At 39.2% G+C, this 21,016-nt stretch overlaps 1 protein-coding gene across 1 annotated transcript; it reads left to right on the top strand.

The window, feature by feature from the left end:
• The first annotated feature begins 688 nt into the window (after positions 1–688).
• On the top strand, positions 689–20,077 carry LOC127797617 (uncharacterized). The gene is made up of 4 exons (XM_052330662.1): positions 689–872; positions 1,829–2,095; positions 8,555–8,802; positions 19,493–20,077. The coding sequence occupies exons 1-4, from the start codon at positions 719–721 to the stop codon at positions 19,847–19,849; spliced, it is 1,026 nt and encodes a 341-aa protein (XP_052186622.1). The 5' UTR covers positions 689–718; the 3' UTR covers positions 19,850–20,077.
• The last annotated feature ends 939 nt before the right edge of the window (positions 20,078–21,016 follow it).

The following is a 21,016-nucleotide window of genomic DNA, read 5'->3' as shown; positions in this document are numbered from 1 at the left end:
AGAGAGTATTTTAAAATTTTTTAAAAAAATTAATAGCAATTTCTTAACTATAGAGGGCAAAGTGATCCATAATTATAAATGTTAACTGAAATTCATATTATTTTAAAAAATACAAAAGCAAGTGAAGCCTTTTTACAGTTCATCAAAAAGTCATATAAAAAATTTAACTAAATTCTTAAAATTAAAATTATTTGGTCCATATTTAATATTTTTATCATGACACTCGACTCTTAAAAAAAAATAGAAACAAACACAATCAATTCAAAACAATATCAATTTTTGTGTTTGGAATGTGAAATAAATAATAGAACTCATTTGTAAATGATTTTTATGGTTGATATGATACAAGTTAAAATACAATATTTAGTTAATTATAAAATTATATTTACAATCAGTTGGAAATTTATTTAAAATTATATTTTTTATTTAAGTTTTGTAAAATTTATTTAAAAGTTTTTCTATTGAATTCGATTTAATTAATCTTCAATTTTACAGAATTAATTTAATGGAATTAAAATTTAAAATGGATATATATATATTTTTTATCTCAAACACACAAATTTTGAAGTTAAAAATAAATTCAACAAAATTCTGTTGAATTCAGGCTCCAAACACAAACAGGCGGCGCGGTTAATTTCTTGTTATAATCCGAATTACTATGATTTTATTATTTCTCATATCCGACGGTAACAGCGGCTTACATAGTTCCCGAAATCGGATGACCCGAGACCCGCATCTGGCGCCGACCGAAACCCTCGCCATTCAAAGACGGGAGAGCTCTCCCAACCACAATTCACAACCTCTAGGTTTTTGTTTGCCTTCCCTTTCTGTAAAATACGCAGACACACTAGAAGGAGAATCAAACAACGCAGGTACAGCACTCTATTTGTTTGCCATCAATTCTATCTGTTCTCACCGCTTGATTCACCCCCCCCCCCCTTTTTTTTTCTTTTTTTGACCGAGTTGCTGTCAGGTACACCTCCGGCTTCGTCCTCGATTGTAGTCCTTCGTCTCTCTCTTTGTTGCCTTTTTTTGGGGGTGTATTTATGTTATTTTAGGGATTTTTGCGGCCAAGGTAGTTGTTATCGTTGGTGTGATTGGTGGATGGGTGATTTAAGTGGTATTTTATGAATGAATTGACTTCACCACGATTCTCTATCAATTTACTTGTAGAGTTGTTTGTAGTTGTATGATACAGTAGCCGTGAATGCAGAACGCATATTTGTGTACTGTAAGCGTGCTGTTTATTCAGGAATCTTGCGAATTATCAAGTTAGGTTAAATCTTGTTGCAAAGTTGTTTTTGATGGTTCGATGCAAATTTGCATGAACTGGAAGGCATATAGCCAGGTTTGGATGGGATTTTTTCATCGCAGGGATTGTTGAATTGTTGATAAATGTAATGTTGTGTTGCTGGTTTAAACTTCAAATTTTTTTTAGATGTTTTGTTCAGTTAAATATTTTATTTTATAAAAATTAGCTAAAAGAAATATTTGTTTTCAAAGCTTTTAACTAACATAAGAACAAGATAAAACTTAATGGGATACTCTTAGGCATGACATAGGGTATAACGACCTTATCAAATATATGGTCATGAATAAAAATAATTAGTGAGTTAGAATCTATGTTGCTGATCCCACTTCATAAGATTAAGGCATTCTGTTGTTGTTGAACCAAAACATGGTACATGCATGGGTGTGTATTTTGCTGAGATCAAAGAACTTATGGTATATATGTATACATGGGAGTTTCTTTTCGTGATCCCTCTCTTTTTCTCCCTACATAAAAAGAGATGTTATAGGTATTCATACGAGTGGGTTACATTGTCAGGTCTGGTGCTCAAGTTGGATCAGATCACAGATATGAGGCGTCCAGGATATGGTGATTCAAGTGGCAATGCATATGTAACATCACAGCTGCAACGTATGTCTGGTCAGAGGATGGAGCATAAGTCTGGTCACTACCAAGGACGGCCAGAGTTGTTGGCCTCTGAGAAAGAGCATCCATACGGAGCTTCAAAACCAGAGGGACAATGGAGGTGGCAAAGGGATGAATCTAAAGTGCCAAATGCAATGTCATCTCACATGTTCAATGAAGGCAATAACCATCAACCTGTTTCATCTGAATCACCCTGTTCTAATTGATATTTGCTTTGGAAGAAGCAATAGTGTCTGTCATCAAATCTTTGTTATATCTCTGAGAAATATAACCCTTATTTCATTAGAGTTTGAGTTAATCTAGGGCTTTCAGAATATTGAATCTGAAAATAGTTAGAATTTGGCTGTTTGTCAGTCTTCTTGTTGTTTTGCCTCTATTTTGCTTTATGCAGTTCTGATTCTAAGTTGGTGTTGGTTTCTTTGCATAACATGTTAGTAGCACACAAAATATATAAAATTTTGCAGTTTAGCTTTTGAATCGGAAATCGTTCAAAACTTTTACCACTTGCACTTTGCTTTTTCTTAGAAGAGGGGTATCATGCTCGCTCCCCAATTCTTTGTTGATGATATACTATCAAGAAAGATGTGGGAAAGTAGGTTTTCTCTCAATCTTATTCCCCTTTGACGGGTGGAACAAAAATTTATACAAGCTTCCTTCTTGAATTAGGAAGTTTCTAATAAGAAAGCTTCCAAATATGGTTTTGGAAACTTATACAATTTTAGAATACAACAACTAATGAAAAGATACAGCTAATAACAGAAAGATAAATGAGCAATCTAATCTAGAAGATACATTCTCTGTTTAGGAAACATATAATACTAATACCAATCAATCGCAGATTTGATCTTGTCCGAGAATAAGGACAAGATCTGGTCCTTCATTGTTGACACTCCCCCTCAAGATTGGGAGTGGATATCGTGCATCCCAATCTTGCTTACCATCCTATGGAACACGGCTGCAGTAAGTCCCTTAGTTAGTACATCCGCTAGTTGATCACTTGAAGAGACATAAGGAGTACAAATCAAGCCATTGTCCAATTTTTCCTTTATAAAATGTCTCTCCACTTCAACATGCTTTGTTCTATCATGTTGAACTGAATTGTGGGCAATGCTAATTGTTGATTTGTTATCACAATATAGCTTCATAGGTGCTGTCCACTTAATCTTGAGATCATCTAACAATATTTTTAGCTACAGTAGTTCACACATCTTTGGGGCCATAGACCTAAATTTAGCCTCTGCACTTGACCGAGCAACCACATTCTGTTTTTTGCTTTGCCATGTCACCAAATTACCTCCTAACAAGGTACCATAGCCCGATGTTGACCTCCTGTCCACCATGGATCCTGCATAGTCAGCATCCGTGTAAGCCTCAAAGGTCATGACTTCTCCTTTCTTGAATAAAATACCTTTCCCAGGTCTTCCCTTCAAGTAGTGTAGGATCTTATACATTGCCCCTAGATGTGTCTCCTTTGGATTGTGCATAAATTGGCTAACTACTCCAACTGCATAGGCTATGTCTGGCCGAGTATGAGCCAAATAAATTAACTTCCTAACTAGCCTTTGGTAGGACCCCTTGTCAACCATATCATCTTCCAAGGCCTTTCCTAGCTTGTGATTTGGTTCAGTAGGAGTTTTAGTTGCCTTGCAGCCAAGTAGTCCAGTGTCATTGAGAAGATCTATTATATGCTTCTATTGTGAGATGAAAGTTCCCTTTTTTGAGTGAGCCATTTCTATCCCCAAAAAATATTTCAATCTTTCCAAATCTTTAATTTCAAACTCCTTGACCAAACACTTCTTTAGCTTACGCCTGCCTTCCTCATCATTTCTAGTGACAACAATGTCATCAACATACACTATAAGAACTGTCACCCCCCCTATAGTTGAGTGATTAATGAATAGGGTACGATCCCTTTGGTTCTGCCTATATCCCGTACTAAGCATCACACTTGTGAACCAGCCAAACTAGGCCCTTGGGGACTATTTTAGTCCATACAAGGCCTTCCTCAGTTTGCATTCTACATTTTCTTGTGTTGTTGGGCCATATCCTAGTGGTATATCCATGTAAACCTCTTCCTCTAGATCCCCATGCTACAATGCATTCTTCACATCAAATTGTTGTAATGGCCAGCCTAGGTTAGCAGTCAAAGATATGAGAACCTTGACTGTGTTCAACTTTGCAATCAGTGCAAAAGTATCTAGGTAGTCTACCCCATACACTTGAGTATATCCCTTGGCCACCAACCTTGTCTTGTACCTATCCAATGACCTATTTGACTTATACTTTACAGCCCACTAGATTAAACAGATTCGGTCTCTATAGTAGGGAACTCGGAATTCAAGTCGAGTTTTTCTATGAATGAACTCGATGGTGTAATTCAATAGATATGAACCATACTTATACAAGTTTCTATGTTATCTAATCCTAAAAGTTAGGAGCTAATATACAATAGAATAAGATAAGAAAAACTATTATCTCTACTTCTATCTACTCCTATTATTTTTCTTGATTTTTAGGAACTACATTTTATCTTCTTTTCCTGATCTGCTGGCGGCTGGAGACCTATCTTCATTTGCTGCATCAGCTTCTTATCTACTCCAACTCCCGTGACTTCCTCATAAGCTAGGACTCTCCAACATCGATGTTTTCCTTTAGGCAATTGCACAAGTTCCCACGTCTGGTTCTTTTCTAGGGCTGCCATCTCAACCTCCATGGCATTCTTCCAATTCTTATCCCCTATTGTTTCAAAAAAGGTCTTGGGTATAGGAATTGTATGAAGATTGGTAAGGAAGGCCTTGTGGGTGGATGACAACTTAGAGTAGGAAAGAAATAGATGCAGGAGATGTTTAGTGCAGGTTCTGGTTCCCTTCCTAAGGGCAATAGGCCAATCAAGATCACTTTTGGAAATATCAAGTGTGGGTTCAGTAGATTCAGTAGGGCTATCACTAGGTATTAAAGGATTAGCAAAGGAATTACCTGGAGATTGTTCATAAGAGTTGGCTAAATTGTCAGTGCTGTCTGTAGTGGGATTAGGGCTAGTCGTGGATGATGAGGCTTGCATAGGAATAGGTTTTGGCCTTGTCCTTCTTGAATATACCTACAGTGGTCTAAGAGTCTCTAGAGTAGGCTCCTCTGTTGTCATACCTAATGAATCCTTCAGAATAGAGGATGGTGTTGAGAAGGATGATAGATCAGGACCAAGGAGAATATGAGAGTGATCCCTATTAGACAAAGATAGGTTATGTTCATGTGCATTAGAGTGTCTAAAATAGGAATCATTCTCTAAAAAAGTTACATTTGCTGACACTAAGAGCTTCTTTGAAGGAGGATGATAGCACCGATACCCCTTTTGAGTATCCAATGAACACACTTTACTGCACGAGGGTCTAATTTTCCTTTATTGACTGTAAGGATATGAACATAGGCTACACACCCGAATACCTTGGGGTTCCAACAACCAGTCACATTAAAATTAGGGAAGTGTTTGGTTAACAATTGAATTGGACTATGAGACCCAAGAGTTTTTGAGGGTAGTCTGTTGATAAGGAAGGTGGTTGTTAGAGCTGCTTTCCCCCAATAATGTTTAGGAACATTATGATGGAACAAGAGAGCCTTGATAACAGCTAGGAGGTGGCCATTCTTTCTCTCGGCCACTCCATTATGTTGAGGAGTGTAAGGGCAAGAAGACTCATGAATGATACCATTATGTTGGAAGAAAACAGAGAGAGATTGGTTGAAAAAATCTCTAGCATTATCTGACCTAAATTGTTTTATTCCAACCCCAAATTGATTCCTGATCATGTTTTAGAATATAGGGAACACATTACTGAGTTCAGACTTTGTTTTCAACAAATATAACCACATTGCCCCAGAAATATTGGGAACATTTGATGGACCCCAAACATCACTACGTATTATAGTAAAAGGAAGCTCAATTCTTTTATTAGATAGAGGAAAAAGACATCCTTTTGTGTTTTGCAAACTCACAAACAGCACAATGAAAATTCTTAATGTCTAGATCTTTAAATAATTAAGGAAATATCACCCTAAGAGTTAGGAAAGATGGATGACCAAGTCGGTAATGGTGTAACCACAATAGGTCTCTGTTGGACTGAGCTAGGTATGACACGAGAAAAGTATTCTCCTTCTTGTCCTGGTCACTTGGTTCTCCAAGATAGTAAAGTTTAGCCCTAGCCTTAGCAAGTCCAATCATCCTCTTCTTGCCCTGTTCCTGCAACTCACAGACGTTTGAATGAAAAATTACACTACCATTAGTGTCCTCAATGAGTTTTTGGATAGATATGAGATTGGTGAATAGTTTAGGAACATGTAGGACATTTTTAAGGGTAAAATGTTCATTAAGAAGAACATCTCATTGCCAACAATAGTGGTTAGAGAACCATCTGCTATTGTTTTCTGGAGCTAGGACAAGGATTATAGGTGATGAAAAAGTGTGAAAAACGGGTTATATGATCTGAAGCTCCAGAATTTAGGACCCAAGAATTGTGGCACACAATTTTTGAAACATGTAGGGAAAAAGAAGAGAAAGAAGTACCTGTAAGGGCAAGAGAGAAGGTACCTTTCTTAGCCTTTTTGTCGAGAGATCCCCAAAAACTCCTCAATCTTTTAATCTCAGCTTTGTTGAGCTAAAGAGCATCTCCTTGATCTGGATCTTTTGGTTCAAGTTGTTGGTGGCTGCTAACCATATATACCTGCCCTTGTCCTTCGTTTCATACTGGTCCTCCTTTGGGTAACCTTCCATGAAGCTTCCAACACTTCTCTATGGTGTGCCTAGGCTTCTTGCAGTAGGTACACCGTAGAGAGTCTTTGTCCACGTCTTTCTTTTCTTCTCTAGATCCTTTGCTTTGATTATTAGCTTTCAAGGATACTAGAGCAGAACTTTCCACCGGGGAAGGTTCCAGCATAACTCATCTTCTCCCTTGTTCTGCACGTATTAGAGAAATCACTTCATTTAAGGAAGGTAAATCCACCTTACCGAGGATTTATACCCTTATTGCGTCAAACTCTATATTAAGGCCAGCTAGGAAGTCGTATGTCCTTTCTTTTTCTACAAACTTTCTATGCGACGTAGCATCTTTACTGCACTTCTTCTTCAAGCATTGGTAGTGATCTAGTTCTTGCCATAGAGTCTGCAATAGGTTTGCATACTCTGTGATAAACTTTGTATCTTCCTTGGTTGCTGCCACTTTCCTTATCTCATAGATCTGGGTTGCATCACGAACCTTGGAGTAGGTAAGATTTAGTACTTCCCAAATGTCCTTGATTGTTGTCAAGAACATTACTGTATCACTAATCTCCAGAACCATGGAATTCTAGAGACAGGACATCACCAAGGAGTCTTGCTCATCCCACTTTGCAAATGCTAGATCCCCCTCCTTAGGACTAGTTCCTAATAAATGGTTGAGCTTTCCCTTTACCTTTAGAAGGATACAGATCAATTGAGACCACTTCAAGTAGTTCTTATCATTTAATCGGTAAGCTGCTTGAACGTTCTGCAATTCTCCTCCTGAAATACCATTGTTAGTCCCAACAAACGAAATTTCTACCATATTGCTAGAATCAACCTAGTCTAATATAGGGTTTGGGGTGGTAGACACGACGTAAAAAAAGGCCACGGTAGTCACACGGAAAACAGTGACTAATATCCTATGGCTCTGATACCATGTCAAGAAAGATGTGGGAAAGTAGGTTTTCTCTCAATCTTATTCCCCTTTGACGGGTAGAACAAAAATATATACAAACTTCCTTCCTGAATTAGGAAGTTCCTAATAAGAAGGCTTCCAAATATGGTTTTGGAAACTTAATACAATTTTAGAATACAACTAATGGAAAGTTTGTATATATTTTTGTTCCACCGTCAAAGGGGAATAAGATTGAGAAAAAACCTAATCTAGAAGATACATTCTTTGTTTAGGAAACATATAATACTAATACCAATCAATCTCGGATTTGATCTCGTCCAAGAATAAGGACAAGATCTAGTCCTTCATTGTTGACATATACCCTAGATTATTCTCACGCTTTTAAATTTTTGGTTTTAATCTGATATCATGCATTTTGCGCTTTTGATTCTAGATCATTCCTACGCATTTATCGCTTTTTATTTTGGGTTATTCTTGATCATTCTCACGCTTTTGCATTTTCGATTTTTAGTCTGTTCTCATGCATCTTGCGCTTAGGATACTAGATTTTCCCTTTATCATTCTTGCATTTGCATTTTTGGTTTTTGTTATGAATTTCTGTATGATTCTCTCTATATAGCCGTTCATTAGGAATTATGCGGAGTCCTGTATTCCAGTTCTTAGATCACTGATGTGCAAATCAGTAGCAATAGGTTCCTCTCCAGCTGTTTGCAAGAAGGTTATTATAGGCTTTCAAGATTTTAAAAGTAGTTTGGCATTTGTAATTTAAATAGTTCAATTAAGCATGTTGGTTTTAGAAAAATGATATCTGGCATGCTAATCAGCTCTCATGGTCTTGGATATACACAACAATGTTTATGTAGTGAAAAGATTTTATTATGAAAAATATTTTAATTTGTTTACTCAAGATTCTAATAGTGGGCTGCATGTACTGGATACTGTTTTTTTGTTACAGGGCATGCAGTTGATGAATCTAGGTCATATTATGAAGGCCAAAGGCAAGATCCCAAATTGGCTTTAGAAAAACAAGGCAACAATGAAACTAGATCTCATCCACTTGAAGAAGATATGAACATAGGGTATGAGGACAATCCTTTGTCACAGACTTATGAAGGTCTTGAGCAGAGATTCGTTGATGACATCATGAAATTGTCCAAGGAACAAGCTGATGCAGAGGATGCAGAAAATGCAAGGCATAGGGAGGTTAGTTTATGTGCTAAGAACATTCTTTTAAGTGTTGAAAAGAGTTAAGAACTCTTATTTTCAGCAGTTATTGGCATATCTGTCTGCAACATTTATCAACTATTGAACACGTATTTTGAGGGTCTTACTGCTTAGACACTACTTAAAAAAACCTGTGATTTCCATTGCCCTATTCATATAATATTTGTTTTTGTAAAGGAGTGTTCAAAAGCCACAATGTGATCAAAGAATTAATAGACTCTTGTAGGGTTGCAATCAAATCGAGCTAAGCAGAGATTCACTGAGCTCAGGCTCGGCTTGCGAGCCAGCTTCCAAGCTCGAGCTCAAGCTAAACTCACACAAATCGAGCTCAACCTCGGGCTCGACAAGCTTCCAAGCTTGGGCTCGAATTCACTAGAAATATTTTTAAAAACTTGATATGCAAATAATCAACAAATAATAACCTTAAATCATACCTGATAATCAACAAATATAACATCAACATAATAATCAACTAATAATAACTTTGAATTACAATAAACATAATATCATTCATTATAATTTAAAGTTTGATAATTTTATGTTAAATAATATATTTATAAGATTATAAATAAATTTATTAATATAATTATAAACGAGCCTATTCACGAGTTATTCACAAACTTCTAATCGAGTATGTTCATGAACTTTAATGAGCTGAGCTTTATTGAGCTCTAGCTTGGCTCATTTACAAATTAAGTTTCAAAGTTAGGTTCAAGTTCGACTCGTTTATCTTAACAAACGAAGTCAAACGAACTTTTGTCGAGTCGAACACAGAGCTACTCGTGAATGACTTGGCTCATTCATTTGCAACCCTAGACTCCTGTCTATCGTGAATTTGCATGAGAACATGGGACATAATGATATATTTTGTATTATGCCTTTTGGGCAAAATATTATCTTGTCTATTTTATAAGCAAACACCCCATTTTGGTGCTATGAAGTCTTGTCAATAAGGTGATTTCCCAAAATGCCCTTTATATATTTTACTTGAAAACCAAAAATTAGTTATGGAAACAAGATTTGAACTCATGACATCTAAGATGTGCCACAGTATAAACTGAACCAATTTTAGCATTACACCAAAACTCATCTTGATTTAAATTTTGCCAAAAAAAAATTATTAAACTTTAGTTGTAGGTGCACTTTTTTACTTGCATGTGCATAGCACGGGTGACACCTCTAGTATTTTTATGACAAAGGAGTCTAGGCCCTTAGAAGGAAAATGAAAAGGTTCATCTAGAACAGAATCAGATATTTTGTCTTGAGCTTGTTTGAGTGAAGAATTGTATTTTTAAAAACAAAGGAGCTCAAGATCTTAGATGGAAGAAGAAAAGAATTATTGGGCGCAATTTTAAAAGTTGTTGGTCTATTAATTGTGGAATTGGTGCAGTTAGAAGGTTTGGGATTGAAGTTATTTTATATTTAAATTAAAGGGCAATAAGTGGAAAAGGAGTTGGAGTTGACTGAGGCAAGTGGCTTGTTCCAGGGCCATTTGCAGTAAAATATGCTAATCCTAGTATTTTGAAGAAGAAAAAGAAGAAGCAAGGACATGCATTATATAGAATATTTTATACTCTCTTTTTTTGCTAGGTAAAAAAAATTAATCTGAATAGCCTTGCTGACAGTTTCACAAAGATTGGATCTCCTAGGGGCTGCAAACCAAAGGATCGGCGAGAAGACGTGACAGAAAAATTGAAGGCTAGAACTGACCTAAGCAAAAACTAGAAAGAAACAAAAAGAAAGGAACAAATCTAAGGCCACACAAACAGCCAAATAAGTCATGACTGGAGGAGTCCAAAGTAATCATTGTGGACAATTGAGTCCCAATTAATGAGTTATTGTAGTTGTCAGATCTGAGATCTGACCGGTTGTGTTTCTAGGATTTCAGGAAAGAATAATGGCGAGAAAGGAGATATGAGCAAGAGGGAGAGAGAAAGAGTGAGGTAGAGTTAGAGAATTGAGATCGAATGGGAGGGAAAGGACTTGTGGAATAATCTTCACATATCCCCATCCTCATGAGCAGCTTCTTATTTATAGGAGTTGGTTACAATAGAGGCTCCTTCTAACTAACTCTCTAGAATCTCCAAGTGGCCATGTGCCAACTAGGCTGCCATGCCAAGTGGGTTATTACAGTTATAACAGCCTACAATAGCCTGCCATACCCTTCTAATAACCATCTAATTACATGTCAACCCTTGGGCTGTGACACTCCCCGCCCCTTAAAATATTTCTTGCCCTCAAGAAACTATAGAAGGCTGGTCATCCTGGGGTAACGCTGAAGTAGCTCCGGCAGGGATTCCCAGGTGGAATTGTTCGGATGTAGGTGTGTCCATTGGACTAAGACCTGGGTGATGGGCAAGGAATCCTTGTAAATTACCCGCCGATCAATCACAGCCTTAGGTTCACCGTCCATAACCGCATCATCAGATAGCTCGGGTAGATCATGGCTAACTTCAGTTGCAGTGCCGACTACCTTCTTGAGAAGTGAGACATGAAAGACTAGATGTAGCCCCACACCATCAGGTAATTGCAGTTTATAGGCGACAATGCCGATCTTATCCAATATTTTGAAGGGACCATAGTACTTTGGGCTAATTTTAGAGATAGGTCCCTTGTGAAACAAATGCTGTTGGAACCTTTTGACCTTCAGAAATACTTCGTCACCCACCTCAAAGGTTCGATCAGTTCGTTGTTTGTCAGCCTGATGTTTCATCTTTTGTTGGGCCAAGCTGAGTTCCCTCTTTATCATCTGAAGGGCATCCTGTCGTGCTTGGAGATAGTGGTCTGCTGATACTTCTGATGAAGTGTAGTGCATCACGACAGGAATGATAGGGGGAGGATAGCCGAATAAAGCCTCAAATGGGGTTCTTTTGTGTGCTGTATGGAAGTTGGTGTTATACCACCATTGGGCCAATGATAACCAACGGCTCCAACTTCGGGGTTTGATAAAACATAGGCACCGGAGATAGGTCTCCAGACACTGGTTGACGCGTTCAGTTTGGCCGTCGGTCTTCGGATGGTAGGCTGATGACATTTGCAGCCCGATGCCTAGCCCCTGGCATAATGTTTTCCAGAATTGGCTTGTAAATATTTTATCTCGATCTGAAATCATAGCTTTCAGCATCCCATGAACCTTAAAGATGCTATCCATCAATTTTCTAGCTACTTCAGTGGCTGTAAAAGGGTGAGTGAGGAGGATGAAGTGACCGAACTTAGTTAGGCGATCTACGACTACCAGGATGGTGTCAAATCCTTCCGATTTAGGGAGAGCTTCAATGAAGTCCATTGAGATTTGTTCCCAAGCTTGGGCTGGGATCTCCAATGGTTGTAGAAGGCCGGGATATGGGACCTGCTCATGCTTGCACCTTTGACAGGTGGGGCATTGCAGCACATATTGAGTGGTGTCCTTCTTGAGACCCGGCCAATAGAATAGTTGTCTTACTCGGCTGTAACCTGTAATCCCGAATGGCCCCCTATGGGAGAATCATGCAATGCTCGCAATATTCGGCTCCTCAACTGCTCGTTGTCTCCGATGACCACTCGGCCTTGATACTTTAGCAAGCCACCTTGGAAGGTGTATCTCGTGTCTCCTTGAGGTTGGATTGTCAGCTCAGTGATTTTATCCTTTATCCAAGCCGTGTTCTCATAGCTATTAGATATCTTCTGCACCTAATCGGGTACCAAAGCTGAAATGGCATGGCAAATGCCCGGTTCAGCCTTTCTGGATAACGCATCTGCCACCAAATTTTCTTTTCCTTTTCTGTATTGGATGAGATAGTCATAGCCCATCAGTTTAGTAATCCCTTTGCGTTGAAGTTGATTGTTCACCCTTTGCTGAGATAAGAATTGCAAGCTTTCATGGTCTGTTCGAATGATGAATCGCTTGCCCTCTAGATAGTACCTCCACTTATCTATTGCCATCAATACCACGAGTAGCTCTTTGTCGTATATGCTAAGGCCTAAATGTCGGGTTGCAAGGGCTTGGCTCAAGTACGATATTGGTCTGCCCTCTTGACTTAGGACAGCCCCTACTCCCACTCGCAAGCATCCGTCTCCAGTACAAATTCCTTTGAAAAATCGGGAAGGGCCAGTACTGGAGCTTGAGTCATGGCGACCTTTAATGCTGCAAAAGCCTCATCTGCCTCCTGGCCCCAATGGAAATTATTCTTTTTAAGCAAAACAGTTAGAGGTTTGCTCAGTATCCCATAGCTTCTGATGAATCGCCGATAATAACCAGTGAGCCCCAAGAAACCCCTCAATTCCTTCAGTGATTTAGGTTTAGGCCAGTTCTCCATGGCTGCCACCTTCTGTGGGTCTGTACTGATCCCTTGGCCAGTAATTATATGGCCTAGGTATTCCACTCTTGGCTCTGCAAATGTACATTTAGACTTTTTCACAAAGAGTTGATGTTTTTTGAGGATTTCAAATGCCGTTCGTAGGTGGCTGAGGTGCTGGTGTAGGCTGGGGCTGTATATTAAAATGTCATCAAAGAAAACTAGCACAAATTTTTGAAGGTAGGGAGCAAAAATGTGATTCATAAGAGCTTGGAATGTGGCTGGGGCATTAGTAAGGCCAAAAGGCATTACCAAGAACTCATAGTGTCCTTGGTGTGTCCTAAAGGCTGTCTTGTAACAGTCTTGTGGGTTCATTCTGATTTGGTGGTAACCGGAAGTGAGATCTAGTTTGGAAAAGATGGCTGCTCCGGTTAGCTCGTCTAAGAGGTCCTCAATGATGGGAATGGGAAATTTATTCTTGATGGTGAGGGAGTTTAGTTGCCGATAATCGACACAAAACCTCCATATACCATCTTTTTTCTTTACTAACAGTACTGGAGAGGCAAAGGGACTCTGGTTGGGTTGAATGAGGGATTTATTGAGCATGTCTTTGATGAGGTTCTCAATTTTTGCCTTTTGGATAGGTGAATATCGGTAGGCTCTTAGGTTAACTGGTTCAACATTGGGTTTAAGATGGATGGAATGATAAAGGAATCGTTGTGGGGGTAGGTTAGTCGGAACAACAAACAAATCCTCAAATTCCATCAACAATGTGTGAACAGGGTCAAGAGAGTGTACCTGTTTGAGATAGGGATCAGTTGAGTGTGTTGTAAGTTGGTCTTTGGTTCTTAGCTTGCCTTCTCCGACGTAGTTGCCCCTTTCCAAGGCGTATAATGAATGTAGCTGCCCTACCATTGTTTCCCCTTGATCCAGCAACTTTTGTAATCGTTTACCTGATACTGCTTTGCACTCCCCTGTCTCCTGGCACCCTTTTAGGGTGATTTTGCGGCCCTCCTTATCAAAGGTGACTTCTAGTGTGTTGAAGTCAAATACCAGAGGGCTTACCGTCCTCATCCAATCTACTCCCAACACAATGTGGCATCCCCCAAGCCGAAGAATCCTCAAATCTACTGCAAACTCAAGACCCCCCATCTGCCATTTGAACTCCCTGCATTTTTAGTGACTTACCATTTTGCTTCCATTTGCAATCATTACTGACAGAGGAGTAGTTGCTAGCAGTTCGCATTGGAGGGTGGAGGCTGTTTCCTCATCAAGGAAACTGTGGGTGCTGTCGCTGTCAATGAGTACTACCAGGTTCCTTTTTCCTGTTGTTCCCCGTACCTTTAATACTTGGCCTGATGCATGACCTTGCAATGCATGCATTGAGATCTCCCCTCCTTCGTCGTCTTCCTCTTGTGCCCCAAGATCCTCCCCTCCCTCTTGTTCCGTCTCTTCATTCTGGAGGCCTTCCATCGTAAGTAACTTGCATTGGTGTCCTGGGCCGAACTTCTCACCACTACGGAAACATAATCTCAGTTGTCGCTTCTGATCTAGCGTGAGATCTTTAGCCGGGTTTGGCGCTGGTGGAGGTCTTCCTACCATCCCATTCTTTGGCCATGGTGGATTGCTACCCTTACTGGAAGTCCCATATGAATTCTCCTCCCTACTCCCTTTAGGAAATAATCGATGCCTCTTAACAAAAGCGTCCAACGCCATCTCATGCAAGTATGCTTGTTCAGTGGCTTGTTCCACCGAAGTCAGATAGAGCATCTTGATCGTGGGTCGAATTTGTTCATCCAACCCGCTGATGAAGCTGGACACGAAATAAGCTTCGTCCAAGGATGGATGAACTAAGGATAACAACGATCTTAGCTCCTCAAATTTCATTAAGTATTCCTCCACCGATCCCTTTTGCTTGAGTTTGTTGAATTCTTCTATGACGTTAGTCCTTGTCTTCTCACCGAACCGATTGCATATGTCATTCACAAATCTAGGCCAACTCAACTCCTCTCTGCCCCTGCTCCAATTCTGGAACCAGGCATTGGCCACATCATCCAAGTAAGTCGCCACCATATTTACCTTATCACCCTCCGCCACCCGGTATTGGTAGAAGACCCTTTCACAACGTCGTATCCACCATCGAGGACAATCACGCTCGAATAGCGGAATGTCCATCCTCGGCCCTTGAGGATGGGAGTGGTTGATTTGCCCGCCTCAGTTCATGATATCGTCCTCTGTTTCCTCCCGTTCCTGACCTCCACTGGGTCATCCATCCCTTGCCGTGCTCGCGGTGTAGTCAAAATTGGCGTCGAAGAGGCCCTCGGGGGAAAGTCAGTTGGCAGACTGGCTTGGGGTTGCCGAACAAATATTCCCAAAGCCGCACTCAGCTGCTGGCTAAGCTGTTGGTTTAAGCCGGCGAATTCGTCCCTGATCCCGTTAATAGCTCTATCGAAATTTGCCGCATATCCCACGAATTCCGATCTAATTCCGCTCGCTACTCGGTCCAAATTGGACATGTATTCCGATCGACTTCTGTTAATCTCTTCTTGCGTATTCCTTATTCCTAACTCCCAAGATTTCCAGGCGATCCTCTACTTGAGCCTAATTCTGAAGCAACTCGGCTTCCATGGCATCCACCCGTGCCTCCGCCTGCTTCGCTCACGTTCCGTCGGCCATGCTACCCTCCGATAGGTCGCTGGCTCTGATACCAAATGTCAGATCTGAGATCTGACCGGTTGTGTTTCTAGGATTTCAGGAAAGAATAATGGCGGGAAAGGAGATATGAGCAAGAGGGAGAGAGAAAGAATGAGATAGAGTTAGAGAATTGAGATCGAATGGGAGGGAAAGGACTTGTGGAATAATCTTCACATATCCCCATCCTCATGAGCAGCTTCTTATTTATAGGAGTTGGTTACAATAGAGGCTCCTTCTAACTAACTCTCTAGTATCTCCAAGTGGCCATGTGCCAACTAGGCTGCCATGCCAAGTGGGTTATTACAGTTATAACAGCCTACAATAGCCTGCCATACCCTTCTAATAACCATCTAATTACATGTCAACCCTTGGGCTGTGACAGTAGTGTCCCGACAAACTCCTTTCTTCAAGTGAGGGTGGCTGAAGGTAGGTAGCGTGTGCACTCTAAGGTTGATCAGGACTTCACCTAAAATGTTTGTCAATCTATCTAACGCAGCCCTCAGCCACATAGTATTCACTACTAGTCCACAATTTTCCTTGCATCAAATGCCCCCCCCCCCCCCCCCCCCTCCCTTTGTCCAGGTATTAGACTTTAGGAAGTAGTAAGAAAATTTGTCCGTACCTTTTGTCATGGGCCTGCAATGAGATATTTTCCTATATGCACGTGAATCGTTGCCTTACCTGATTGCAATCAGAAATTATATCTGGTAGCATTCAAAATTTGATAGTTGTCAACCTTATCTGATAGTTAGGTAATTTGAGAGGGAATAAGTGAATATTCCCTCATTTCTCTTTCCCTATGAAAGAGGACCTTCCTCAAGATTGCATCCATGGTTAACCTTAGTAGTTTTTTAGCATTAAAGAAAACAAGAGTGAGTGAGAGAAAATGAGCTTCTTATTTTGCTTAGCAATTGTGTCTTCTCGCTCTTGTAAGCTTCTTTCTGTACACTTTTCACACCTCTTCATATGGTTTTACACATATATTCTTGTTATATACATATATATTTGGAAAAAAATATATATTTATATATGTCGAGAAGCTACTCCTTGTCGTGTTGCAGGGAGTTATCGGGGTTCTCGCCATCTGGAGCATTCCATGGTATATGAATGTCACCACTTGTTTTCCTATGTTAGGCACGAATGGGATTGCTTTCACTTACAACTTTTGTACACTCCTTAGATGGAGAGCTGTGAATTTGTTGGAGATCATTGATGTAGGACTTGCCCAACTCACACCACATGCATGTAGATACTTTCTGGGTTTTCTATTGTGGTCATATGGCGTCTGTGAAGCTCTTATTCAAGTTGTTTAACTTATGCTTTGTTGCTTGCAATGACAACTCTAGTTGGGTCTCTTTGGCATGCAAAAAATGCTTCATCCCTCAATCTCCTAGTAAGTCGAGGTCATGAAGGGCATGCACTTTTTCGCCACACCTTTGTTGCAATGATCAGTATTGGGCTACTGAAAATCAATGGACTGTTGCTTGGAAGAAAATGCACACCCCTCCTGAAAGGATGAAGGACCAGGTGGCTTTATTAAGTTGGCTTGTTACTTTGATGACAATTCTCTAAGCATAACCTTGTAGCTATTAGCTTGAGCTGGCTCATCAATATGTGTTTCCTACTGGTATGTTTTGTTGACCTCCATTTACCCTGTCTTCATCACCTATTTGTATATTGATGCTTTTATGCTTGAGATGCAAAGGGTGATAACATTTTCCCCTATCAATATTGTTCTTCTCACACTTAGTTGCTTTAGCTCATAGAACGTTATTAGTGCTAAAGGCAGTTGAGAAGTAAAGGCTGCCTCAAGTACCCACTAGGAAATTGATATCCCCTCCGAAGATGTAGACAAGGAAGACAATGACAATGAGGAAGAGGAAAAGTGAGTCATCACGATCAGCAAAGGACTTCTTACTAGATGAGGCTTGCACTATTCCACCTACATCACATGCCACAACTAATGAACATCAAGAGAGCATGCCCCTCCATTGTTCGTGCCACAATCACCGTATCAGGCTATTCCCACTCCCCTATTGAGTGCTTGGAGAAGGGGAATAAAAGAGAATTTTAAAGTTATTAGGTTGGCATAATTCAATCTTGCACAAAAATGGATCTTGATGTAATGTAATTGAATTTGTGTTTATACAAGTTGGTTTCACATTATATATCAATTGTGTGATGGAACGTAATCATATCAATTATCTTTATGGCCATCTCATAAACTTTTCCATGTAAAGATGGTGTTGAAACTTTATCTTATCGTTCCCTTGCTGAAGGTTAGCGTCAATAAGGGCATTTGGCATAAAATTGTCACATTGTTCTTATGCATGGATTTGTATTGTTAATGTGACTTTTAGAAGTCATTTTGACATTATAAATACCAAGCTATTGACCCTAATTTAGTTAGGATAAGGTGCAGTTAATGATGAAAGATGATGTAATATATAATTGAATTAAGTGGTCCCCCCAGACAAGTCAATTAGTGTGCTTTGTTCTTTTGTTTTTTTTTTTGCTTGTAAAAGTGTTTAGTGTTTGATTGTGTATTTTATGTGCTGGATTGTGCCTGGTTGTTTATTGTTTTGTTAATGCTTGAAATGTACTAATGTGTATGCGGGTGGGACTTTTTAAGGATCCAATAAAGTTAAAAAGTTGGAAAGTATAGAAGTGGAGACAAGGTTTAATGCTAATTTTTATATATAAAATTATTGTTTTGATTTTTGATGCATTTTTTCACTCTCTGTTATGATTAAATGTATAAGTATAACAACTTTGTTTTTGGTTTTTGATTTTTCACTGTAGAACTACATGTATGAAGGCTTAAATAAAAACTATTCTCCCATGAACACTGATCCTACTGGCTAGAAATTTTATAAATCTGATGTTGGCATCCGTCTCTGGCACCTTTGAGGGAGTTGCAGAGAGGTGTGAGGGTGATTCTTACTTGTAAATTAAAGGGACCAGGTTGTGTTTATTGGCAGTTGTTTTGCTTAAGGAGAAGAAAATGGTTAAAGGACGAGTAAAAGAAAAAAGAGGTTAGCTCTGGATTCAACCCACCAGTTCCAGCACCCTGCAATATTATATGTGGTTAATGACCTCAGTTGGCTTAGGTTAATTCAGATATTTATGTCTACATTGTGTAGATCTTATATCCCACTCTCTTGTATATGGATTTCAAAAAAACTCTTATTATAATAGGATAAGATTTGGTAAAGAAAAAAAGTGGTTGGCTCTGGGTATTATCTGCCGCTAAGTCTGGCATCTGATCAATGCCAAGTCTGGTTAAATGTCTCATGTGGCCTTGCATGAATGCAAATTTGCTGTGTGTATACTGTAGATCTCGTAGCCTCACGTTTATTGATTTGGATCTCCCTTTATGCAAATCATGAATTGTGATTGTATTTTGCAAGTAGTTGGTTGATTTGGATCTCCCTCATTTTCCCTTTTTCCCATAATTTGAGAAGAGGTTTAGTTGAGTTGTGAGAGTTGAGCGTTCGTTCTTTAATTGTCCTCCTATCTCATCTTGATGGGAGTGTTGTAGAGTAAGCTGTCCCTTCTATTTCTCTTGAAAAGCCTATTCTAGTTTTTGATGTTCTCTTGAAAAGCCTATTCTGGACAAGTTAATCGAGTGAATATGCTTATATATCTCATCTTTTGATCTTTTGTCTTATCTCATCTGTTATTTTGCCCGTATATTGCAGAAAATAAACACCATAAATGCCCAATACCAAGAACAACTAGCAGCACTTCGAGCTCGATACACCAATCGTCGAGATGAGTTCATCCGGAGGGAATCCCATGCAAGACAACAGCAGTACCAACAGGCTATGATGGACCAGTATTCAGGTGGCATAGGCGGCCCTAGCGAGGTTCGTGGCTATGGTGGAGCTGGAGCTGCAGCCGGCGAACCGCACCGAGCCTATAATGCAGACCGCTATGACACCTACAGAGAGCGGGCACGATTTATCGGGGGCACTAGGGATCATGAGTTCGAGTCGAGAGGAGGTCCATACCCCGGAGGCCGTGTTTACAATGCCGGCGGCTCTCGATACTACTAATCTAATAAGTAACTAGGCATATAGAACTCTTGAGGCTGTTTCCTTTGTGCACCCGTATCCCGCACCTTAACTAATCCTGTGCTGTTTGGAGCCATTTCAAAGGAAGAGTAGAGAGTATTACGATGATGATTTGCAATGTAATCTTATTATTTGTTGGTATCTCATGTTATCCGCGTTTACATTCTTTTTTTGGAGTAGTAGTTGTGGAGATGTTTCATTTCGATGACATTTTATTATCTAAAGTTGGTGGATGTGCATACGGATAGAGTACATGGATGGATCTCGATGACATTTATTAGCCATGGCCCATTGGTGACAATGAACGATTGGCCCTTCATTTATCCTTGCATCTCCTCTCGGTAAAAGTAGAAATTCATGCATTAATTGCGTAAAAGGGCTATCGTTTCTTTCTTCAAATTCTGTAACCTCGTCATGCATTGCAAATGCCTTCTCAAATACCATCAATGATGAGCAGACATGCAAAATTTTTAAGAGTTAGATAGATTAACAGACAGGCTTATAAAATGAGAGTTAAAAAATTAAAATATCTTCGTCTTTTAATATAATGTAAGTGAGGGTATTTTAGTTTTTTAATCCTCATTTTATAAGTCTATTTGTTAACTTGTTTGGCCTGTAGAAGAACTCGAGCAAGTATATATGATTGTCAAACGAAACTATTAGAATCTTTAATTGCCAAGAATCTTAATTTTAAATTTAACAAAATTAATTAGTAAAAATTTAGATAAAGTTGTTTTTATTAGAAGTAGTAATTGAAATTTAAAGATTTACAGAACTATTGTTAAATTATGTTGAAATGGAATTAATAATAGTGAATTGTTATATACTCATAAATAAGCTTAATAAATAATTTATATAAATTTATAATAGATAGATACACTTAAAAATTACTCATTATTATAAATTTATTTTATCACGGGAATTTATAAAATAAATTATTTGTAAAGATCTTGTATAGCGTTTCCCAATTAATAATAATTTGTCCTTTGACCCAATTAATAATAATTTATGGAGCCAGCCGCATTCAATTCACGATCGGCAGGCGGCTGGAACATTGAGCATTGCAACAACTTTGTCTTCAGCTAATTACTTACGCAATCAAAGGCCACACCCATCCCGTGGGCATGGAGCCAGACAGACAGGTTGGTT

This window comes from Diospyros lotus, chromosome 3 (genome assembly GCF_014633365.1).
Source record: "Diospyros lotus cultivar Yz01 chromosome 3, ASM1463336v1, whole genome shotgun sequence".
In the NCBI taxonomy this organism is placed as follows: Eukaryota; Viridiplantae; Streptophyta; class Magnoliopsida; order Ericales; family Ebenaceae; genus Diospyros; species Diospyros lotus.
This window is presented reverse-complemented; position numbering and strand designations above follow the sequence as displayed.